The 20,151-nt window shown below is 33.0% G+C and overlaps 1 protein-coding gene across 2 annotated transcripts; it reads right to left on the reverse strand.

Annotated features, from left to right (window-relative positions):
• Positions 1 to 3,898: 3,898 nt before the first annotated feature.
• LOC132731775 (uncharacterized) lies at positions 3,899 to 19,085 on the reverse strand. Of its 2 annotated transcripts, none has more exons than XM_060718031.1 (2): positions 18,960 to 19,085; positions 3,899 to 6,710 (listed from the first exon to the last, which is right to left on the reverse strand). In XM_060718031.1, the coding sequence occupies exon 2, from the start codon at positions 6,707 to 6,709 to the stop codon at positions 4,622 to 4,624; it is 2,088 nt and encodes a 695-aa protein (XP_060574014.1). In that variant the 5' UTR covers position 6,710; positions 18,960 to 19,085; the 3' UTR covers positions 3,899 to 4,621. The 2 variants fall into 2 exon arrangements, with proteins under 2 accessions (XP_060574014.1, XP_060574013.1); XM_060718030.1 differs by lacking the exon at positions 18,960 to 19,085 and adding an exon at positions 16,888 to 17,040.
• Positions 19,086 to 20,151: the final 1,066 nt, after the last annotated feature.

Raw genomic sequence — 20,151 nt, forward strand, 5'->3', positions numbered from 1 at the left:
ATTATCACATTTCACTCGATTCAAGTTTTTCTTTTAAGCAAGTATATGCACAAAAACATCAAATTTGACTGATGTGAGCTCATTTATCACGTGAGCAAAGAGACGAATTTCACCTCCTAATTACATTTCAAAGCTATTTCTCAACATTTTCGGGTTTTCAGTAACTAGAGAAATTATCGAAGTATTTGTTTTTCTATAAAATTTATATCAAACCAATTCAAAATGACTAAATATCATCACTTATCTTACCTTCTTTCCTCGTTCAAAGTCTCGAAATGGGGTGAAAGTCCTCATTATATCGAGCAATATCCGGGGTACGGTATAGCGCAGTGTTGTTACTAAATTGTTTAAATGTTTGAATTATTTGAATAAAATAATATTTGCTAAAAAGGCTTGATTACTATACTCTAAATACATTTCAAAATCATTTTTAAATAACAAAAACACACACAGTACATAGGTGTTCGGCGCATTGATTGGTCATTACCCCCCCCCCCCCCCATGTCCTTACCCACGCTACAACCCTCCTACCTCTCAAAACCATGTAAACAAACTGCAGTATTTTTCATTTGAAACAAGTTTTAATATTTGGTATATGCTTGTAATTCAATATCTTTCGTATCCCACAAAAATAAAATATTGATACATATATATTTAGGTATGCAACTCGCTGCTCATTTTCAGCACACACTTAATATGAACTCCATAACTCCAACATTTTTTAACCAATTTTCAAAATGTTGGTAACAGATAGTAGGGAATTGATTACTCTTAAAGGAAATAAACGAAAAATGCCCTATTTAGGCCCCAAACACTGTTTTTTGTTTGAGAAGTGTTGTTTAAAAAAGTTATTACTTTTTCGGCGCCGTCCCCCATCAAAATGATAATCAGGGGGTTGCCGGAAGGGGGTGTGCCCCCATCTGTTTGGGAGGTCTGAAGGGGGGGGGGGCGGCAGTCCCCCTCATCGCCAAGAAAAGTTTGGACATGTGACAGGCTAAAAATTGCCTCAGGTCGATTTTAAGGTAACGCGTTACCAACGCTGAAAAGCATTTTTTTATTTTTACTATATTTTAATGCATTGAGAAGTTGCATCACTTTTAAATCAGTTTTGCTGGAAAAAAACAATGCAAATTAGTTTTTTTTCGCAATTTGGAGTAGTCCTTCGTTGCCATGGTAACAGGAAATTTAAGATTCAGCATGCTGTTACAAAAGTTATGGTTCAGTCAACAAATGTGCCAAGTTTCATCAGTATTGAATCATTTTTCATAGTTTTATAGAAGTTTTAACTTGTATCAGGAGGCTTTTCAATGAAAACGGCCAGTTTTCACAATATGCTCATGTGGTAAAAGGTTAAGGTATGGACGTTCTAAACTTACTTAAGACTGGTGGGGTGTGGGTTAAATTTTTATGCTTTCTTAAGTTTAACATTTTCTTTTTTTACTGATTTGAAGGCCTCAGCAATCCAATTTTTTTCAATTCTTTAGAAATGTGAATTTTGTGTTTTATTATGTATTATTAATATATTAAGAGCATAAAAGTTGTTGAACAACTAAAGAAAGTAGCGCAAAATGTGCAGTAATGTGTTTCTAAGGCAGCAAAATGTAAACAAAGTAGTACAAAACACTTATTCACTATAACTTTACTGATTGCCAACATAGCCTGTGACTTTTTCAATTTTCAAAACAACCTGTGGCTTTCCGAAGGGGAATTAAAACATGATAGATCAGAAACGGGGAAATCAAATTCCAAAAACTGAGAATGGAATCTACCCACACATTTTATAAAAGTTTCAATTTCAATTCAATTAAACATGCATCGTATATAGCAGGGCTATCTATGGGGACAGTTTTCTGTCTTCTAGCTAATATAAGTCAGCTGCTGTTAAGTGGTTCTGGTGAAGAATGTGCACAGGGCATTTTAGGGGAAAATATTTGTATTTTTTTGGGAAAATATACCTATTAATTGGTAAGGGGAAACAGCCTTTATTGGGCTATTAAATACAGGAAAAAAATCACTGATAGCAAATGAAGAATGAAGTAAAAGACAGTTCATATTTGAGGCAAATGAACTTTTTAGAAACTGTACATTAAAAAGTTTTTAAGAAATAAAATTGATAGCATTTCTGAGGCACAATGGGCCTTTAAAGTTATAAACAATAATAGATTACCGGTTTCAATATGTAATATGTAGAAGAAAGTGGAAGCCAGAAAGGAGGAGTTATCTACCATAAAGGACGTTCCTCGTGCTAAACTTTAGTGTTGTTACATTTTTTTGGTCCTTCGGGATCATTGATGCCATCATTTTTTAGTGTTGAGAATTGAGTACCGCTCAAGTCGGTGTTAGGGGGCGTGAGGGATGATGCACTTATTCATTATCCTTCATGTACAGACTCAATGAAACTGAGTCTGCTATTTTCATTCAATTTTGTTGCGATAAATGTTTCAGAGGAATCACTTTGTTTCCAGATTAGTAACAAGGATGTCGATAAATCAATAAAGGTCAACTACTTATTTCCATGGATACGGTACAGAAAATTACACAAGCATCTGTTAAGATGAAGAATCTATTCATCAAGGTAAACAGAAAGTATCTACAACGTGTTATCCTGTTGTCATATTTAATTATACAAATGGCAATACCAAATCATTTTAGAGACTTAAGGTTTTATAGCCCATCAAACAATTATTTTAAGGGGTGTCACTAAGTTTAAATTCATGTGCAGATAATATTCTAGGTGGGTAAAGGGGCAAACTCTTTCCCCTCCTTTTTCTTGGATTGATTGTTCTTCTCTGGCTCAAGACAGGTGGCAAAGTCTGATTACTTTCAGTTCATACAGGTTAAAGGTTAAAAAAGTAACTTGTATTTACTTTTATACATTTTGTATACTTTATTTGTATACTTCATAGTTTTCAAATTCGCCAATTATTTTTGGAGAGCATAATTCTTTTGGTCTCTCTGTTTTTAGAAGTCTCCTTTTGTTCATTTGTTCTTCCATCAAGAGCATCTAAACATCAAAGGTACATGTACTATGATGAGCTCTTCTGGCCAGATCCTTATGAATGTCATGGGGTCAAAGGTTTATGTCATCAAGGCCCAAAAACACCAAATACTAACCTTGGTCATTACATATTAATGCTTGAATGAAAAGCCTCCGAATTTAACTGCATTTACTATCTGTTTTCAATAAATACTGGATGTTGGTTGTTCTTGCAGTGTTATTTGATGTCACTTATTACTTTTTGTGCTTTTAGATTTCCTAAAGCAAATGAAGATAACCCTTTGCTCTTTTTTATATTCTTTGGTTTAATATTCTTTCTTAAAATAGAGTTAGATATTCTTTCTTAAAAACCGGTTACGCCTGTATAGAATTTATAATAACTTGAAATACGCCATCTCTTAATTGGGAACAGCTGCAGGGTGCCTGTTTGACCATTGAAATGACTCTTTGACCATTCAAATTTCCAAAAAGTCTGATTTGACCCTCAGGATTTTAACTGGAGGGTCAAGTTTTGTTAAAATCACAGGGATTTGACCTTGTAGTCGGTAAAGCTTACTCAAAATGACCCTCAGGATTACATGGCTATTTTTTATTCAAGTTTAATCATAATTACTAAACTAGCATTTAGGGAAAGGTAACCTACTAAGATCTTGTATTGACTATATAATATAATTTAAATAATGGCGTCTTTCAACATAATTTGCTATTCCTTGACCAATTGACAAGCGTCGCTGTAAATAAAATGTATTTATAACCTTTGAGCTATTAAGGAAATTAAGAAAGGATTTTCGAGTAATCAGATTTCACTTAGGATAAATCTAAGCCAATCAGAATTGGTCAGGAATCCCAATCCTTAAATGAGTTTATCATATCAACTGGTTAAAATTATAAAATACAAAGTCAGCATACAAAATTTAATTAATCAATTTGTTGAAAATTAACACTTATAGTAACAAATTAAAATGAATAGCAACAATTACTGTAAATTGACAGGATTTATTTACTTGTACTCAATTCAACTATTGAATAACCAAATTAATAGTACCGTCTTCTTTTACAAAACTAAACCATACATTTTTTTAAAGTTAATTTCATCAACAATTATTGATACAGATATTATATATACTACAAATACATATTATGCAGTAAAGCAAAATATGCTTCAATTAAGTACGAAAATATGGATATTATTATGTACTAACTTATAACATGGCAGCTTCGAAAACACTTCAGGAAAGTTTAAGGAATAAAGATTTTTGTAAAAATGAGTTCAAAAGATGATAATAAATGAGCAATTATTGATTATTTCATGTGAAGATAATGAATACTACCAAAATGTTGAGAATCAGACATATTAATACAAAAGTGAAGTTATTATCTTACTTTAAAATATCAACAATCAGACATGAAAACCAGACTATATGGCAGTTTGGTTGGTTTATCCTTTTCACATATGGAATTATGGATGCTATTTTAAAAGTGTTTTTTATGACAAGAAATTGCTATTTGAAAAAATATCAGATGATGTTGAGCATAAATATTGCAGTCATAATCTACCTTGTAGCTACCACTCATTTGTCTTGCTGTCTTGCTTTAGTCATTTCCACAGTTTTGTCGTACCTTTTATGTCCTTGCATTTATCAATTCAGATAGGAGTATGGTGATATGAATCTTTGCAGCATTGTTTCTCCCCCTTATATTAAGTGACATCAAATAACACTGTAAAGCGTCTCCAGCTCTACCTTCTTGTTCCATGCATTTTCCTAGAATATTTAGAGCTGTTTCCCGATGTCCAAGGTTTGGTTCCTCTTTTATTGTTCTGATAAGTTTGAAGAGAGCAGCTTGTTTCTGGTCATGTCTTCCAAGATGGCAGTAAACTTTGTATTGTAGAAAGTAGAGGTAAGGGAGGGAATCCACTACAGCATACTCCATCCATAAGTTGTCATCAAATGTACGAAACATTCTCTCCTCTTGTGTAGATCTAAACATTTCATATCTGAGTTCATTTGGTACACAGTGAATTTCACATGGCAGAAATCTAACACATAATGCTGTTGTATACTGTAACACTTGTTCATTATAGATGTAACATACTTCAAAGAATCCATGTCTTACTGGTTTCCTCTCAAATAGATGACAATCACAGACTGGTTCAACAATCTGTAGATCATATCTTCTTTCAATCTCACTGAGTACTTTGTCTGCTTTTTGTATTTCTTGAACACAGTATAAGATTGAAGCTAGTTTCAGTTTACTTGATGCAACATCTGTATTCAGACCAAGTGAGATGAGTTTCAGGGCATCTGCTAATATTGTGTTGAACTGATGTATGTTGATAGAAGCCAAGACAGATCCAAGTGTTGTACAAAACCATTGTAACAGAATTTGACTGGCTGTCTTATTCAGACCTTCATGTTGAAAGTTGAATGTCTTTGATATAGTGTTCTTTAATATTTCCACAGCTTCATTAGGACTACTGTCCTTAAGATGATTATAATTATTTTTCAGTGTCTCAGATATTTTTAAAGCCAGATTAAATAATAGTGTCCCTGAAATGATATAACCTTTCTTGATTGGACATAAATTATAAAACTTGAGATGAAGCCTGGAACCAAGATCATCACATTTAATCCCAAGTAGTGCCACTCCTTCATTGTAGATGGTATTGTTGAGTATTTCCAGGATATATGGTTTAACTGCATGTGAAATCTTCCCCCTCATTAAATTGTTACCAGGAATGATAAAATGTGGACAGTTTTCATTAATGATATTGGTGTACAGGATATATAAACACATTGATATACAAGAAAGTAAGTTATTTTCTCTCCAGATGTTAGTATGTGTATTGGAAATACAGTTGAAGAGTACAGTTTTACACATAAAACTTGAAAGAACATCTTCAAACAATGGATTAATAAATGTTTTTAAAATTAATTTCATCAAGACATAACAGCGAATCTGTGTAATATTCAGATTGAACATTAAACACCTTTCTGCTAAAGATGTTGATATTCTCCATTCAAGTAGCTCATATTCACTGCCACTGCATCCAACACCAACAACAAAGCATCCAGTTCTGCTGCAATGTTGTTTCATTTCAGCAGATGGCCATTGACCTTCACCTTGTTGGTACAACCATTGTCTAGCTTGTGTTGGCCATGTTGTACAATGTAGAGCAAATACATTATCTGCATCACAGAAGCCTAATTGTCCATGTCGTACACCTGCTGGCCCATGCATTTCACGGTCACTATTTATATAAGATACTAGAGAATTTTTGTAAAGTAATTTTCCTGTTCTGTCTTTGAAGAAGTATTGATTAGATTCACCATCAAGAGGAAGAGGAGCATCAGGTTTCAGAGGTTGAAGTAAACAATATCCAGGAGATACAGAATTATCTTGAATCATCAAATGATTATATAAACCAGGTATCCAATCACTCCAGTCTTGTATCACATGGAATTCTTTATAGCAAATAAGGTTATCAAAGTCTGAATTCATACCTATTGTAGTTGTACCTTCTGATTGACTCCCAAAAAGGTATGCTTTGAATTTTCTATCAAGTAGTTGGTAATCTATATTTGTTATTGATTCCAGCAGAAGCCATGTTCTTCTTTTCTTCAGTATAATTCTCTCATCAACACCTATATCAGCCAGAACCTCTGATAGCTTCATTGACACAGTCTCGGTGTAATTTGGTACTTGATACATTCTGAAAATATCATCAATGTTTTAAACTACTATAAAGTTTTTAACATATGTGATTTCTTTACTGATAAACTGATTTTCCTTTTTGAGATCACCACAATCAGATTATTATTGTTAATTGTCCTTTAGAAAAAATTGTTTTATAATGAGTTGATATCATCAGCTTCATCATACTCAATTTTTGTTATTTTTAAAAGAAATATATTATAAAATGTTTTAGATGATTTTTTTTTTGTGAAAATTGATTTACATAGTTTATTTTTTATAAAACCTATGAAATGAAAATTATTATCAGATACAAAATTTTGACTTAAATTATTTTATGCCCCCGGCATATAGTAATTGAACCGTCCGTCCGTCCATCTGTCCGTCCGTCTGTCCGTACGAGGTTAACCTAGAACGGCAAGTTGGATTTTTCTTAAATTATACCTGTACCATGGCTTCTTAGTTAACACTCTTACTAATCAATACAAAGTACATGATCTGGTCAAGTTACATAACTATAGCTTCCATATTTACCAAGTTATTGCCCTTTTCAGCACTTAGAAAATGAATAATGGTTAACCTAGAACGGCAAGTTGGAAATATCTTAAGTTCTATCTATACTAAATGGCTTCATAATTTCCACACTTACTTATCAATACAAAGTACATGATATTGCCAAGTTATATAACTGTGTCATCCATATTTCCTAGTTATTTCCCTTTTTTCACTTTGAAAATAGGGCTTTGTCTGGTTAACCTATTCCGGCAAGTTGGATTTATCGTACATTTCTCTTAATTGCTTAATTTATTTAATGATATCTTGCATATTTGGTAGGTGGATACCTTTAATGGTCTTCTAATTTTTTGTGGAGTAAGTGGTCTCTAGGGTCAAGGTCACTGGTTTAGAAAATAAATTTTAACATTTTTGCTCATACAGCCTTTATTTTTTGGTTGATGTCTTTCATGTTTAATACAAACATGCCAATGGAGGTCCTCCTTGTTTGGGTGTAGTAAGGGGTCATTTGGGTCAAGGTCAATGTCACCAATGTCAAGGTCACCAATGTTAAAAATAAATTTTTACATTTTTACAGGTGTATTAACCATATTCTATAGACAGATGTCATTTACAATTGATAGGAACATAAAATTTGATGGAGTTAGTGGTCAGTTGGGTCAAGGTCACCAGTGCTTAAAATAGATTTTAACACTTTTGTTCATACAGCCTTTATTTATTGACAGATATATTTCATATTTGGTAGGAAGATAACTTGCATGGTACTCATCCTTTTGATAGGGGTAGGGATCATTGGGTCAAGGTCACTTGTGAAAAATAGATTTTTACACTTTTGCCCATACCAGCTTTATTTATTGACAGGTGTATTTCATATTTGATAGGAAGATAACTTTGTATTCTTCCTTTTGATTGAGTTAGGGATCAGTGTGTCAAGGTCACTAGTGCTAAAAATAGATTTTTACACTTTTGCCCATACAGCCTTTATTTATTGACAGATATATTTCATATTTGGTAGGAAGATAACTTGCATGTTATACTTACTTTGGATGGAGGTAGGGGTCAGTTGGGTCAAGGTCACAAGTGAAAAAATAGATTTTATACACTTTTGCCCATACAGCCTTTATTTATTGACAGATGTATTTCATATTTGGTTGGAAGATAACTTGCATGGTATTCTTCCTTTGAATGGAGTTAGGGGTCAGTTTGATCAAGGTCATCAATGCTCAAAATAGTTTTTAATATTTTTGCCCATACAGCCTTTATTTATTGACAGGTGTATTTCATATTTGGTAGGAAGATAACTTGCATGATATTCTATAGGTGTCAGTGGGTCAAGGTCAAGGGTGCCAAGTATAGATTTCTTTCATTTATATTTGATAAATTTTAATATTTATCACTTCACAAGTCATAGCAATGACTTGGAAACTTATATATTTCACAATTACAAAATGCAATGACTCTGTCAAGCTATATAACTTGTGTTTACAATTTTTTGGCAATGTTTCTGTCCATAACTGAGTGAATGGGTAAACATTTTTTTTAAATATTGCTACTGACAAGAATCGGAGCCGGGGGCATTTGTGTTTAACAAACACGTTCTTGTTTTAAATTAACATAAGTGTAAAACAATAATATTATTGAATTATTACCTTTTTGTTTAAATCAAAATATCAGAATAAGTTTTCATTTTGCCAAAAAATCATTTCAATTTAATAATTAAGTTTGCATAAACAATAAATAACACACAGATCGAAATGATATTTCTGTTAATATCCATTAGAACTTACCTATAACTCTCAGTTTATAAAGAGTGGGGCAGTCTTTTTTTAATTTAAGGCAAATTTACAATTTTATCCTTAACATTTTCCAATATCAACTTTTAGTCAAACACTATTTTGACAGACAATCTTCTGAAATATAAAGTCAAGTCAGCTCAATTTGACAATGAACATATGAGCATAATGTAACTTTAATATATAAGATGTTGTTTTTTTAGAGTTTTTTGTGATTGTTTTTCTTCCGGCGTCCGTCCGTCCGGCGTCCGTCCATCCGTTTTCTTTTAACGACATATCCTATTAAACCGCTTCGCCAATTTTATCCAAACTTCACAGGAATGTTCCTTTGGTAGTCAACTTAAAAAAATTGAAAGAATTTAATGTTAAGCAGAACTCTGATTGCCTTGGCAACCGAAATATCTTCTTTCAAATAAAAACCGAAAGAGCTTAAATATTTTGCATGAAACATCATCTAGTCAGTGTCTACCAATTTTGTTCAAATAAATGTCCTAGGGTCAAAATTGGCCCCACCATGTGGGGTCATTGATTTTCCTTATTTGTATATAGTAAAAAAATTTAAAAATCTTCTTTTAAAAAGCCAAAATAGCTAGAGTTTAGATATTAAGCATGAAACATTTTCTAGTGGGTGTCTACCAAGTTTGTTCAAATAAAAGCATGGGGTCAAAATTTGCCCCGCCCCAGGGGGTCATTGTTTTCACCTTTATGTATATAGTAAAAACTTCAAAAATCTTCTTTAAAAAACCCTAAGAGCTAGAGCTAAGATATTTAGCATGAAACATCTTCTAAAGAGTGTCTACCATTTTTGTTCAAATAAGGGCCCTTGAATTAAAATTGGCCCCGCCCCGGGGATCATTGATTTTCCTTTTATGTATATAGTAAAAACTTAAAAAATCTTCTTTTAGAAAGCCCAAATAGCTAGAGCTTAGATATTAAGCATGAAAAATCTTCTAGTGGGTGTCTACCAAGTTTGTTCAAATAAAAGCATGGGGTCAAAATTGGCCCGCCCCGGGGATCATTGATTTTCCTTATATGTATATAGTAAAAATTAAAAAATCTTCTTTTAAAAAACCCAAAGAGCTAGAGTTTAGATATTAAGCATGAACTATCTTTTAGTGTTTGACTACCAAGTTTGTTCAAATAATAGCCCTGGGGAAATAAATGACCCCGCCCAGATGGGGGGTCATTGTTTTCCCCTATATGTGTATAGTTAAAGCTTAAAAATTTTCTTACAGCTAGAGCTAAGATATTTATATTGAAACATCTTCAAATGGGTGTTTACCAAGTTTGTTCAAATAAAAGCCCCTGGTTTAAAATTGGCCTTGGCCCAGGGGGCCTATATACAGGTGTGCGATTTCAGGGCCATCATGGCCCTCTTGTTTGTATAAGTTCCCCTTTCACTCTAAATGTTAAAAAAAACCTCTGTTCTACCCTTGACATCTAACATTTGTTATCTCCCTTTGATGATAGGATAATTTGTATTATTCTTCACAAGTTAATTCTGTTCTCTCTTTTCAGCTCACCAGAGCCGAAGGCTCAGGGTGAGCTATTAGTATCAAAAGGGGATACTCCTGCGGCCGTCGTCCGTCGTCATGTGTCAATAATCATCTCTGAAACCGCTGGACAGATTTACTTCAAATTTGGTCTGTAGCATCCTTGTGACAGTCACACCTAAATTTGCTCATATGATTTCAATTGGCCCCTTTTAGGGGTCAAGAGAGCTAAAAATAGAAAAACCTTTAGACATCTTCTTCTACAGAACCAATTGGTAGATGATCACCAAACTTTGTCTTTAGCATTCTTAGGTAGTCTTTTATCAAATTTGCTCATATTAATTTGATTTGCCCCTTTTAGGGGTCTATAGACCTAAAAATAGAAAATCCTTTAGGCATCTTCTTCTACAGAACCTAATTTATGGATGATCACCAAACTTTGTCTGTAGCATTTTTAGCTGGTCTTTTATCAAATTTGCTCATATTAATTTGATAGGCCCCTTTTAGGGGTCAAGAGGGCTAAAAATAATATAAACCTTGAGACAGCTTTTTCTACAGAACTTACAATGATTTATTGATGGATGATCACCAAATTTAGTTATTAGCATTGTTATAGTAATTTTTTTATAAAAATCGCTCATATTTATTTGTTTGGCCCCTTTTAAGGACTGCTAAAGCTAAAATAACCCAGACCATGGTAATTCTTTAAATTATAGTTTAATGAAAGGGAAACAACTCATGTTGGAATGTCTTTTATATTTGCTGATGAAATTATTTGAGGTCATGAGCTCTGGCAAGAGCAAATAACTTTAGCACATTATACAGGATATATCAAGCTTTATTTGGTTTCATTCATATTCACCTAATTACATCACTACATGCAGTGTTTTCTCTAGAGAGCGTTTTCTGCGTTTTTGACGCAGGACTTTTGCATTTGACGCGGTAATATTATAGCCGTGCGTTTTCCATGACGCATATTTTTGCGAGCGTCGTAGTGTATATTTTTAGCTCACCTTGCACAAAGTGCAGGTGAGCTTTTAGGATGGCCAACCAAATGGCGTCCGTCGTCTGTCGTCCGTCCACATTTTAAATATTCTAAGGACATCTTCTATGATACCGCAAGGCCAATGTTAATGAAACTTGGCAGGAATACTCTTTGTATGAAGCTCTATCAAGATTGTTCAAAGAATTCCATTTCATGCAGAACTCTGGTTGCCATGGCAACCGAAAGAAAAATCTTTAAATATCTTTTTGTAAAGAACCGTAAGAGCTAGAGCTTAGATATTTGGCATGAAACATCTTCTAATGAGTGTCTACCAAGTTGGTTCAAATAAAAGCCCTAGGGTCAAAATTGGCCCCGCCCCAGGGGGTCATTGATTTTCCTTATATGCATATAGTAAAAACTTAAAAAATCTTTGTTTAAAGAACCCAAAGAGCTAGAGCTTAGATATTTGGCATGAAACATCTTCTAGTGAGTGTCTACCAAGTTTGTTCAAATAAAAGCCCTGGGGTCAAAATTGGCCCCGGCCCGGGGGGTCATTGATTTTCCCTATATGCATATAGTAAAAACTTAAAAAATCTTCTTTTAAAGAACTGTAAAAGCTAGAGCTTAGATATTTGGCATGAAACATCTTCTAGTGAATGTCTACCAAGTTTGTTCAAGTAAAAGCCCTGGGGTCAAAATTGGCCCCGCCCCGGGGGGTCATTGATTTTCCCTATATGCATATAGTAAAAACTTAAAAAATCTTCTTTTAAAGAACCCAAAGAGCTAGAGCTAAGATATTTAGCATGAAACATCTTCTAATGAGTGTCTACCAAGTTTGTTCAAATAAAAGCCCTGAGGTCAAAATTGGCCCTGCCCCATGGGGTCATAGATTTTCCCTATATGCATATAGTAAAAATTTAAAAAATCTTCTTTTATAGAACCCAAAGAGCTAGAGCTAAGATATTTGGCATGAAATATCTGCTAGTGAGTGTCTACCAAGTTTGTTCAAATAAAAGCCCTGGGGTCAAAATTGGACCCGCCCCGGGGGTCATTGATTTTCCCTATATGCATATAGTAAAAACTTAAAAAATTCTTCTTTTTTAAAGAACCGTAAGAGCTAGAGCTTAGATATTTGGCATGAAACATCTTCTAGTAGTGAATGTCTACCAAGTTTGTTCAAATAAAAGCCCTGGGGTCAAAATTGGCCCCGTCCCAGGGGGTCATAGATTTTCCCTATATGCATATAGTAAAAACTTAAAAAATCTTCTTTTAAAGAACCCAAAGAGCTAGAGCTAAGATATTTAGCATGAAACATCTTCTAATGAGTGTCTACCAAGTTTGTTCAAAATAATAGCCCTGGGGTCAAAATTGGCCCCGCCCCAGGGGGTCATTGATTTTCCCTATATGCATATAGTAAAAAACTTAAAAAATCTTCTTTAAAGAACTCAAAGAGCTAGAGCTAAGATATTTAGCATGAAAACATGTTTCTAATGGGTGTCTACCAAGTATGTTCAAATAAAAAGCCCTGGGGTCAAAACTGGCCCCGCCCCGGGGTCATTGATTTTCCTTATATGTGTATAGCAAAAACTTAAAAATCTTCTTTGAAAAAACCCAAATAGCTTGAGTTTAGATATTATACATGAAACATCTTTAAGTAAATATCTACAAAGTTTGTTCAAATAAAAGCTCGGGGGTCAAAACTGGCCCTGCCCCAGGGGTGTCATTGTTTTAAATATATGTGTATAGTAAAAACTTAAAAAATCTTCTTTTAAAAAACCCAATGAGCTAGAACTAGATGTTTAGCATTAAAAATCTTCTTATGGGTGTCTACCAAGTCTGTTCAAATAAAAGCCCTTGGGTAAAAATTGGCCCGGGGGGGGGGGCTATATACAGGTGAGCGACCTCAGGGCCATCATGGCCCTCTTGTTTTCTATAACTAGCAAGAATTTCATCAGCTGATCGGACACATGATTTATTTTATATTACGCTTTAGTGATAATTACACGTTAAAAGCGCTCAGACGTTTCAGATTGTGACGTCATTATCCGGGTTAATTCACAATGTCTGCTTCGAAAAAAAAGCAGCGAACATTGTCTTCATTCTTCAATAAAGACAATGTTAACGTTGATGGGGCGACATAATCTAACGTAAACAACTTTACGCCTATACCAAATGAGGTTTCCCAACCAAATCAATCGGCGAATGCTAAAACAACTGAGAAATCCAAGCAAAATGATAATGCTCCGAAGCGAGTTTTTCGTACCGAGTGGCTTGAAAGCAATTTTTGGTTGCGGTATGACGGTAATCAAATGTTTGCACAGTTTGTATAATTGAAAATAAAAACAATCCATTCTTATCGGGATGCACACACTTTAGAGCATACGGAACTGCCTCGGCAATTATATATAATAACCTCGGAAACAATACGGATTGAAAGTAGTTCTACCATAAAAAGAAACAGAGATAATGTAAAACGAATGTATATTTTTAACATCTAATGTCTGTTCCGGTAACTCTTGTGCTTGAAAATATGTCTGACAACAATTTGCAATTTAAATATGCCCACTGATGTTCAATTTTAAGCAAATCCGACGTTGGTTTTTTTGTACTTTCGGTTTCTACAACCATAATAACAAATATATCAATAATGTATTGTTTGTATTGTACCTATGAATTCAATTATTTTAGGTGGACTTTAATAACATAATATTAGAAATGAACTTGTCAACAACTCCCAGCATTAAATTACTATTGTTTACATGTTTAGTTTCTTAGCGTAGGTTAGACCGAAATACCGCATCCGTTCTGTGTATTCATACTATTGTGATCGAGGTCCTTATCCGAAGACTGACTGAAAGGGCCGAGTAGTTGAGATTGACTTTAGAGTTTTGTAGTACCGTATGGTACTGGTTACGAGAGTTGACGGAAGTTAACGGAAGGTTCCGGACCAACCGGAACTAGTGTGTTTGGCCTGACAGTTGGGTGCCATATAAGTGTAATTTATAACTAGAAGAAGTAGGCAATTCCTAGCTTGGCTACGATCCAGACGTGGAAGGTAAGTCGATTGTTTGTATTGTCAATCCCTTTATAATCAATCGCGACAGTTCTATATTGGTGGCAGCGGTAATTTTTACGAATTCCGCTCCGAAAGATAGATGCTACCAAAGCTCCATAATTTTACCAATTGTGCACGAATTTGCCCCCAAATATAGGGTTTGTTGTCCCATACTGTAAATACCTTACATATTTTGCATGTGACATTTTGTGTATTCATTCACAAAAGTTATAAAGAAAAACTGTTCCATCAAAATTGACCCTGCTGTAGTGGTCATTTATTCTGCATTATTTTATTCTACATAGTCTCATGGGAACACACTTGCAACATAGATATTTTTAACAAAACCTCCAAAATATTAGGGCAAAAGATTTCAATAACTAGAAGGGCAAGTAAAAGTTGAGCTGGACTGGTCTTTCAGCAAGTTCATTTGAAAACTAACACTGAAAAACAGTTGTTTCTGGTGAGCGACTCAGGGCCATCATGGTCCTCTTGTTTAATTTAACATGCCTTTGAATTTGTTAACTAAAGTTGTAATTGCAAATTTATTAGCAAAAACATGTATGTGAATTTAGAATACTGTTGCATACAATTAAGTTATTCAACACTGTACTAGATACATACTTCATGTATGTTTATCCACTAGTGTCAAATTACTTTGAAGAAAAAGGTTATTCAACAACGGTTACTTTGTATGACAATTTCTTTTTATTCATACTAAAACTGACTTACCTATAACATCACATACGATAAAAACAATGCAATAAAAAGCAACAATTTCAAATAGGTGACACCTTGTCAACGTACATTGATGATCAACACATTATGCTTATCAAAATAAAATAAGTGTATCCAAGCGTATCAATTAAAGAAATAATCCTTTTTCATATATATTCGCCTTGATCTTTATTTGATTATTACCAGACTAGGCAGCCTCAAACTGTTTTATGAGTTTTCTGATGTACACAATGTACTTATCAGGTACTCATGTCCTTTCCAACTCAAAACGGCATGCCTCCAGATTCATGCTTATTTTTATGAAAATTTGAAAATGTGTATAAGTGAATAATATCGTCAAGAAACCAAAAAGGGAGCAATCTACACATTATCAATGGCACTTAAAACCTATGTTAATAACAAAAAGAGTTATGATATACTAAAATAGCCCCTATTGCGTTATTAGAAAAATAGTTACAAATACTGAAAAATCAGTCATTAATTGCTCAAAACATGTAAATAATTGCTTGAATCTGGAATATTTTTTCATTTCCTAAAATCTTAGTACATGTTTGTCAAGTTTAATTTTATTGAAATATTTTTACTCCTATGGAGGCAGGTAGCTTTTACATTATACACTTTTGAACAGTTATGAGAGCTGATTATTTTCCGCCCATAGGTATTGTTTCTTGTAGATGCAGTCGAAGTATGGTCGCAAATTCAAATTTGAGCATAACGTATTATCTTTAATTAAATACAAAACTTTACCTATTTCTAAAATAAAAGTTATTAAAATTTGTCAGTAGTATAGAATATTAATTAAATTGTTACCTGTTGTTTATATCTTCCGTAAAAGATTAAAGATCATGAGGTCACCATTTTAAAGCAAAACATTTTTTTTGAGAAATTTCACAGGTATTAATATCTAGGATGTTGGGATTTCTGAAATGATTTAACTTCCTCTTTCTCTTAAGAAGACAACTCTGTTCTACAAGCACCTAACCATCTGACATTTGTTATCTCCCTTTGATGATGAAAACTGATTGACAAAAGTTATTTGGACAGGATAATTTGTATCCTTCTCAACAATAAATTCTGATCTGCTTTTATTAATTTAAGATGCTTTGAATGTGTTTACTTTAGCAGTAATTGAGAATTGATCAGCAAATATATGTATGTGATTTTGGTATACTGTTGTAATTAATGGAACTGACTAACCTAAAACATCCAATACGATAAAAACAATACAATAAAAATCAACCATTTTAACAAGGTGACACCTTGTCAAGGTACCTTTATAATCAACACATTACAAAATAAATTTAAGAAATAATCTTTTTTCATATATATCCACCTTGATCTTGATTTAATTATAACCATACAGCGCAGTCTCTTAATTGTTTATGAGTTTTCTGACAAATGTATACTTTTTCCATTTCAACATTACACTTTGGTACAGTTTTGAGTACCTATTACTTTCCTTCCATTGCTATTGTTTCTTGTAGATGCAGTCGAAATATGATTACAAATTCAAAATTGAGCGAAGCATATTATCTTTAATCAAATACAAAATTTGACATCTTTTAAAAAAAAATTTAATGAAACTTGTCAGTAGTAAAGAGTAATCATTAAATTATAACCTGTTTGTTTATATCTTCTACAGAAGGTTAAAGATCATGAAGTCACTAGATTTTTAATATTTTAAAACAAAACAAAGTTTTTGAGAAATTTTCCAAGTGATAATATCTAGGATGTTGGAATTTCTGAAATCATTTTACTTCCTCTTTCTCTTTCTGTCTTAAGAAGATAACTCTGTTCTGCAATCACTTTATATTTGATATTCGTTATCTCCCTTTGATGATAAAAACTGATTGACATAAGTGCACAAGACAATTTGTATTACTCTTCACAATTCAATTATGATCTGCCTTTATTAGTTTATCATGCTTTGAATTTGTTAACTTAAGCTGCTATTGTCTCTCGCATTTTCGAAGAAAAAAGGGGGATATAGAAATAGGCCCCGTCCGTCCGTCTGTCCGTCCGTACAAACACAGAGGTACTTGTGTGAATGAGTAACAGTAAATTCTCTTTAATCCTATTCATTCCCATTGTACTTGTGTGTCTTTTTTTAAACCTTGTGTGACTAAAAATGGCCAAAAGGATCAAAGGAAAAGTCACATAAGTACCATTTTTTTAGTATGTCCATCCGTCCGCCTGTCATATTTTCGTGTCCGGTCCATAACTTTGTCATTATCAAAGGAATTTGAAATAACTTGGCACAAATATTTGTTATAATGAGACGATGTGTCATGTGCAACAACCAGATCCCTGCCTCCAGGGTCAAGGTCGCTTTTGCTCATTCAAGGTCAACATTTTCTATTTTAGGGTAGATGTCGTGTCAGGTCGAAAACTTTCTTATCTTTGAAGGGATTTTGTAAAAACTTGCCACAATTGTTTACAATAATGATACGATGTGTCATGCACAATGAAAAAATAACGAAATAACGTTAATAACGAACTAATAATGAAATAACTTGGCACAAATAGTCACAATAATAAGATGATATGCCAAGTACAACACTTGAAACCCTACCTCCAAGGTCAAGGTCACACTTAGAGATCAAAGATTTACATAGTCTGTTATAGGGTATATTTTGTGTCCAGTCTATAACTTTTTCATAGATCAAGGGATTTTAAAAATACTTTGCACAAATAATCACAATAATAAGACGATATGTCAGGCGCAAACATAGGTCCCTACCTCTAAGGTCACACTTAGAGATCAAAGATTAACATAGTCTGTTATAGGGTATATTTTGTGTCTGATCTATAACTTCTTCAAAGTTCAAGGGATTTTGGAAATACTTGGCAATAATATGATGATATGTCATGCACAACTCCTGCACCCCTGCCTCCAAGGCCAAGGTCACACTTAGAGGTCAAAGCTTAACATGAAAGATTTTTAAATTCCATGTTTCATTTTATTTCTTAAATAAATTTATTGTTGCATTTGCAGATCTAGCATTGATCATAATTTTGGACTGAAAGTGTCTTGGGATCCATACCTCAATCTTTTGAAATAGCACAATTTTATGCTTTATATAAAACTTCCCGAGGCGGGGGATGTTGGTAACTCTGTTACAAATTCTTGTTGAGATTTGATTAGAAAGAACATGCATGTTTTTGTTAAACAGTTGTTAATATATCATACCAACACTGTACTAGATACATGTTTCTTGTATGTTTATCAAAGTGTCATTATAGTTTGAAGAAAAAGTATACTAGTATTCGATAACAGTTATTTTGTATGACAATTTCTTTTTATTCATACTAAAACTGACTAACCTATTACATCCCATACGATAAAAACAATGCAATAGAAATTAACAATTTCAACAACTTGTCAAGGTATATTGATAATCAATACATAATGCTTATAAAAACCAATAAATAACCCTTTTTCACATTTATCCACCTAATTAAAGCCAGACAGGGCAGTCTCAAACTGTTTATGAGTTTTCTGACATATTTATACTTTTCCATTTCAACATTACACTTTATGTTGTTTCTTGTAGATGCAGTTAAAAATGTGGTCACAAATTCTAAATTGAGCATAGCATATTATCTTAATCAATTACAAAACTTTTACCTCATTTTGAAATAAATTTTTATGAAACTTGTCAGAAGTATAGAGTAATCATTAGATTATTACCTGTTTGATTATATTTGATCGTGAAGTCACTAGATTTTCAATATTTTAAAACAAAACAAAATTTTTGAGAAATTTTCCAAATGTTAATAATTATCTAGAATGTTGGGTTTTCTGAAATGATTTTTCTTCCTCTTTCTTTTTCAATCTTAAGAAGATAACTCTGTTCTGAAATTACTTTATATTTGACATTTGTTATCTCCCTTTGATGATGAAACTGATTGACACAAGTTATTTGGACAAAATAATTTGTATTAGTCTTCACAAATAAATTCTGATCGTCTGTTAGACATTTACCATGCTTTGAGTTAGTTAAAATCAGCTGTAATTGAGAATTTATTAGCAAATACATGTATATGATTTCTGTATAGTGATGATATTAAGAAGTTTCTCAACACAGAACTAGATATGTACGTTAATCTAAAAGTGTCATAATAATTTAAAGAAAAAATTTATTAAACTACAGTTACTTTGTATGAGATTTTCGTTTCATTCATACTAAAACTGACTAACCTATCACACCCAATACAATTAAAACATTACAATAAAATCAACAATTTCAACAAGGCGACACTTTGTCAAGGCAAGGTACATTGATAATCAACACATAATGCTAATCAAAATAAAACAAGAGCATCAATAAAAAAAATCCTTTTTTATATATATCCACCTTGATATTGATTTTTTTTATAGCCAGACAGCGCAGTCTCAAACTGTTTATGATTTTTCTGACAAATCTATACTTTTCAATTTCAACATTACACTTTGGTACAGTTTTGAGTGCTTATTACTTTCCTTCCATTGGTATTGTTGCTTGTTGATGCAGTTGATAAATGGTCATTATTTGAGCATTATATTATCTTTAAATAGATAAAGACTTGACGTCTCCAATAATCTTAATCATTAAATTTTTACCTTTTTGTATAACTTCTGTAGATAATATAAGATCATGAAGTCACTAGATTTTCAATATTTGAAAAGCAAAACAAAACACTTCAGGAATTTCCCATTCAAGTAACTTCAGGAATTTCCCATTCAAGTAAAGGGTTTGCTGGATTTATTTTTAAAGAAGATAACTCTTGAGCAGGTATTTCTGACTTTGTTATCTCCCTTTGATGATGAAAACGGATTGACACAAGATATTTGCACAAGACAATTTGTATTATTTTTCACAATTAAATTATGATCTGCCTTT

Source organism: Ruditapes philippinarum, unplaced genomic scaffold (assembly GCF_026571515.1).
Source record: "Ruditapes philippinarum isolate M1 unplaced genomic scaffold, ASM2657151v2 ctg603_1_1_1_1, whole genome shotgun sequence".
NCBI lineage: Eukaryota > Metazoa > Mollusca > Bivalvia > Venerida > Veneridae > Ruditapes > Ruditapes philippinarum.

Excerpts from the sequence above, each read along its gene's own strand:
- LOC132731775 (XM_060718031.1), bottom strand. The coding sequence starts at position 6,709 with ATGTATCAAGTACCAAATTACACCGAGACTGTGTCAATGAAGCTATCA.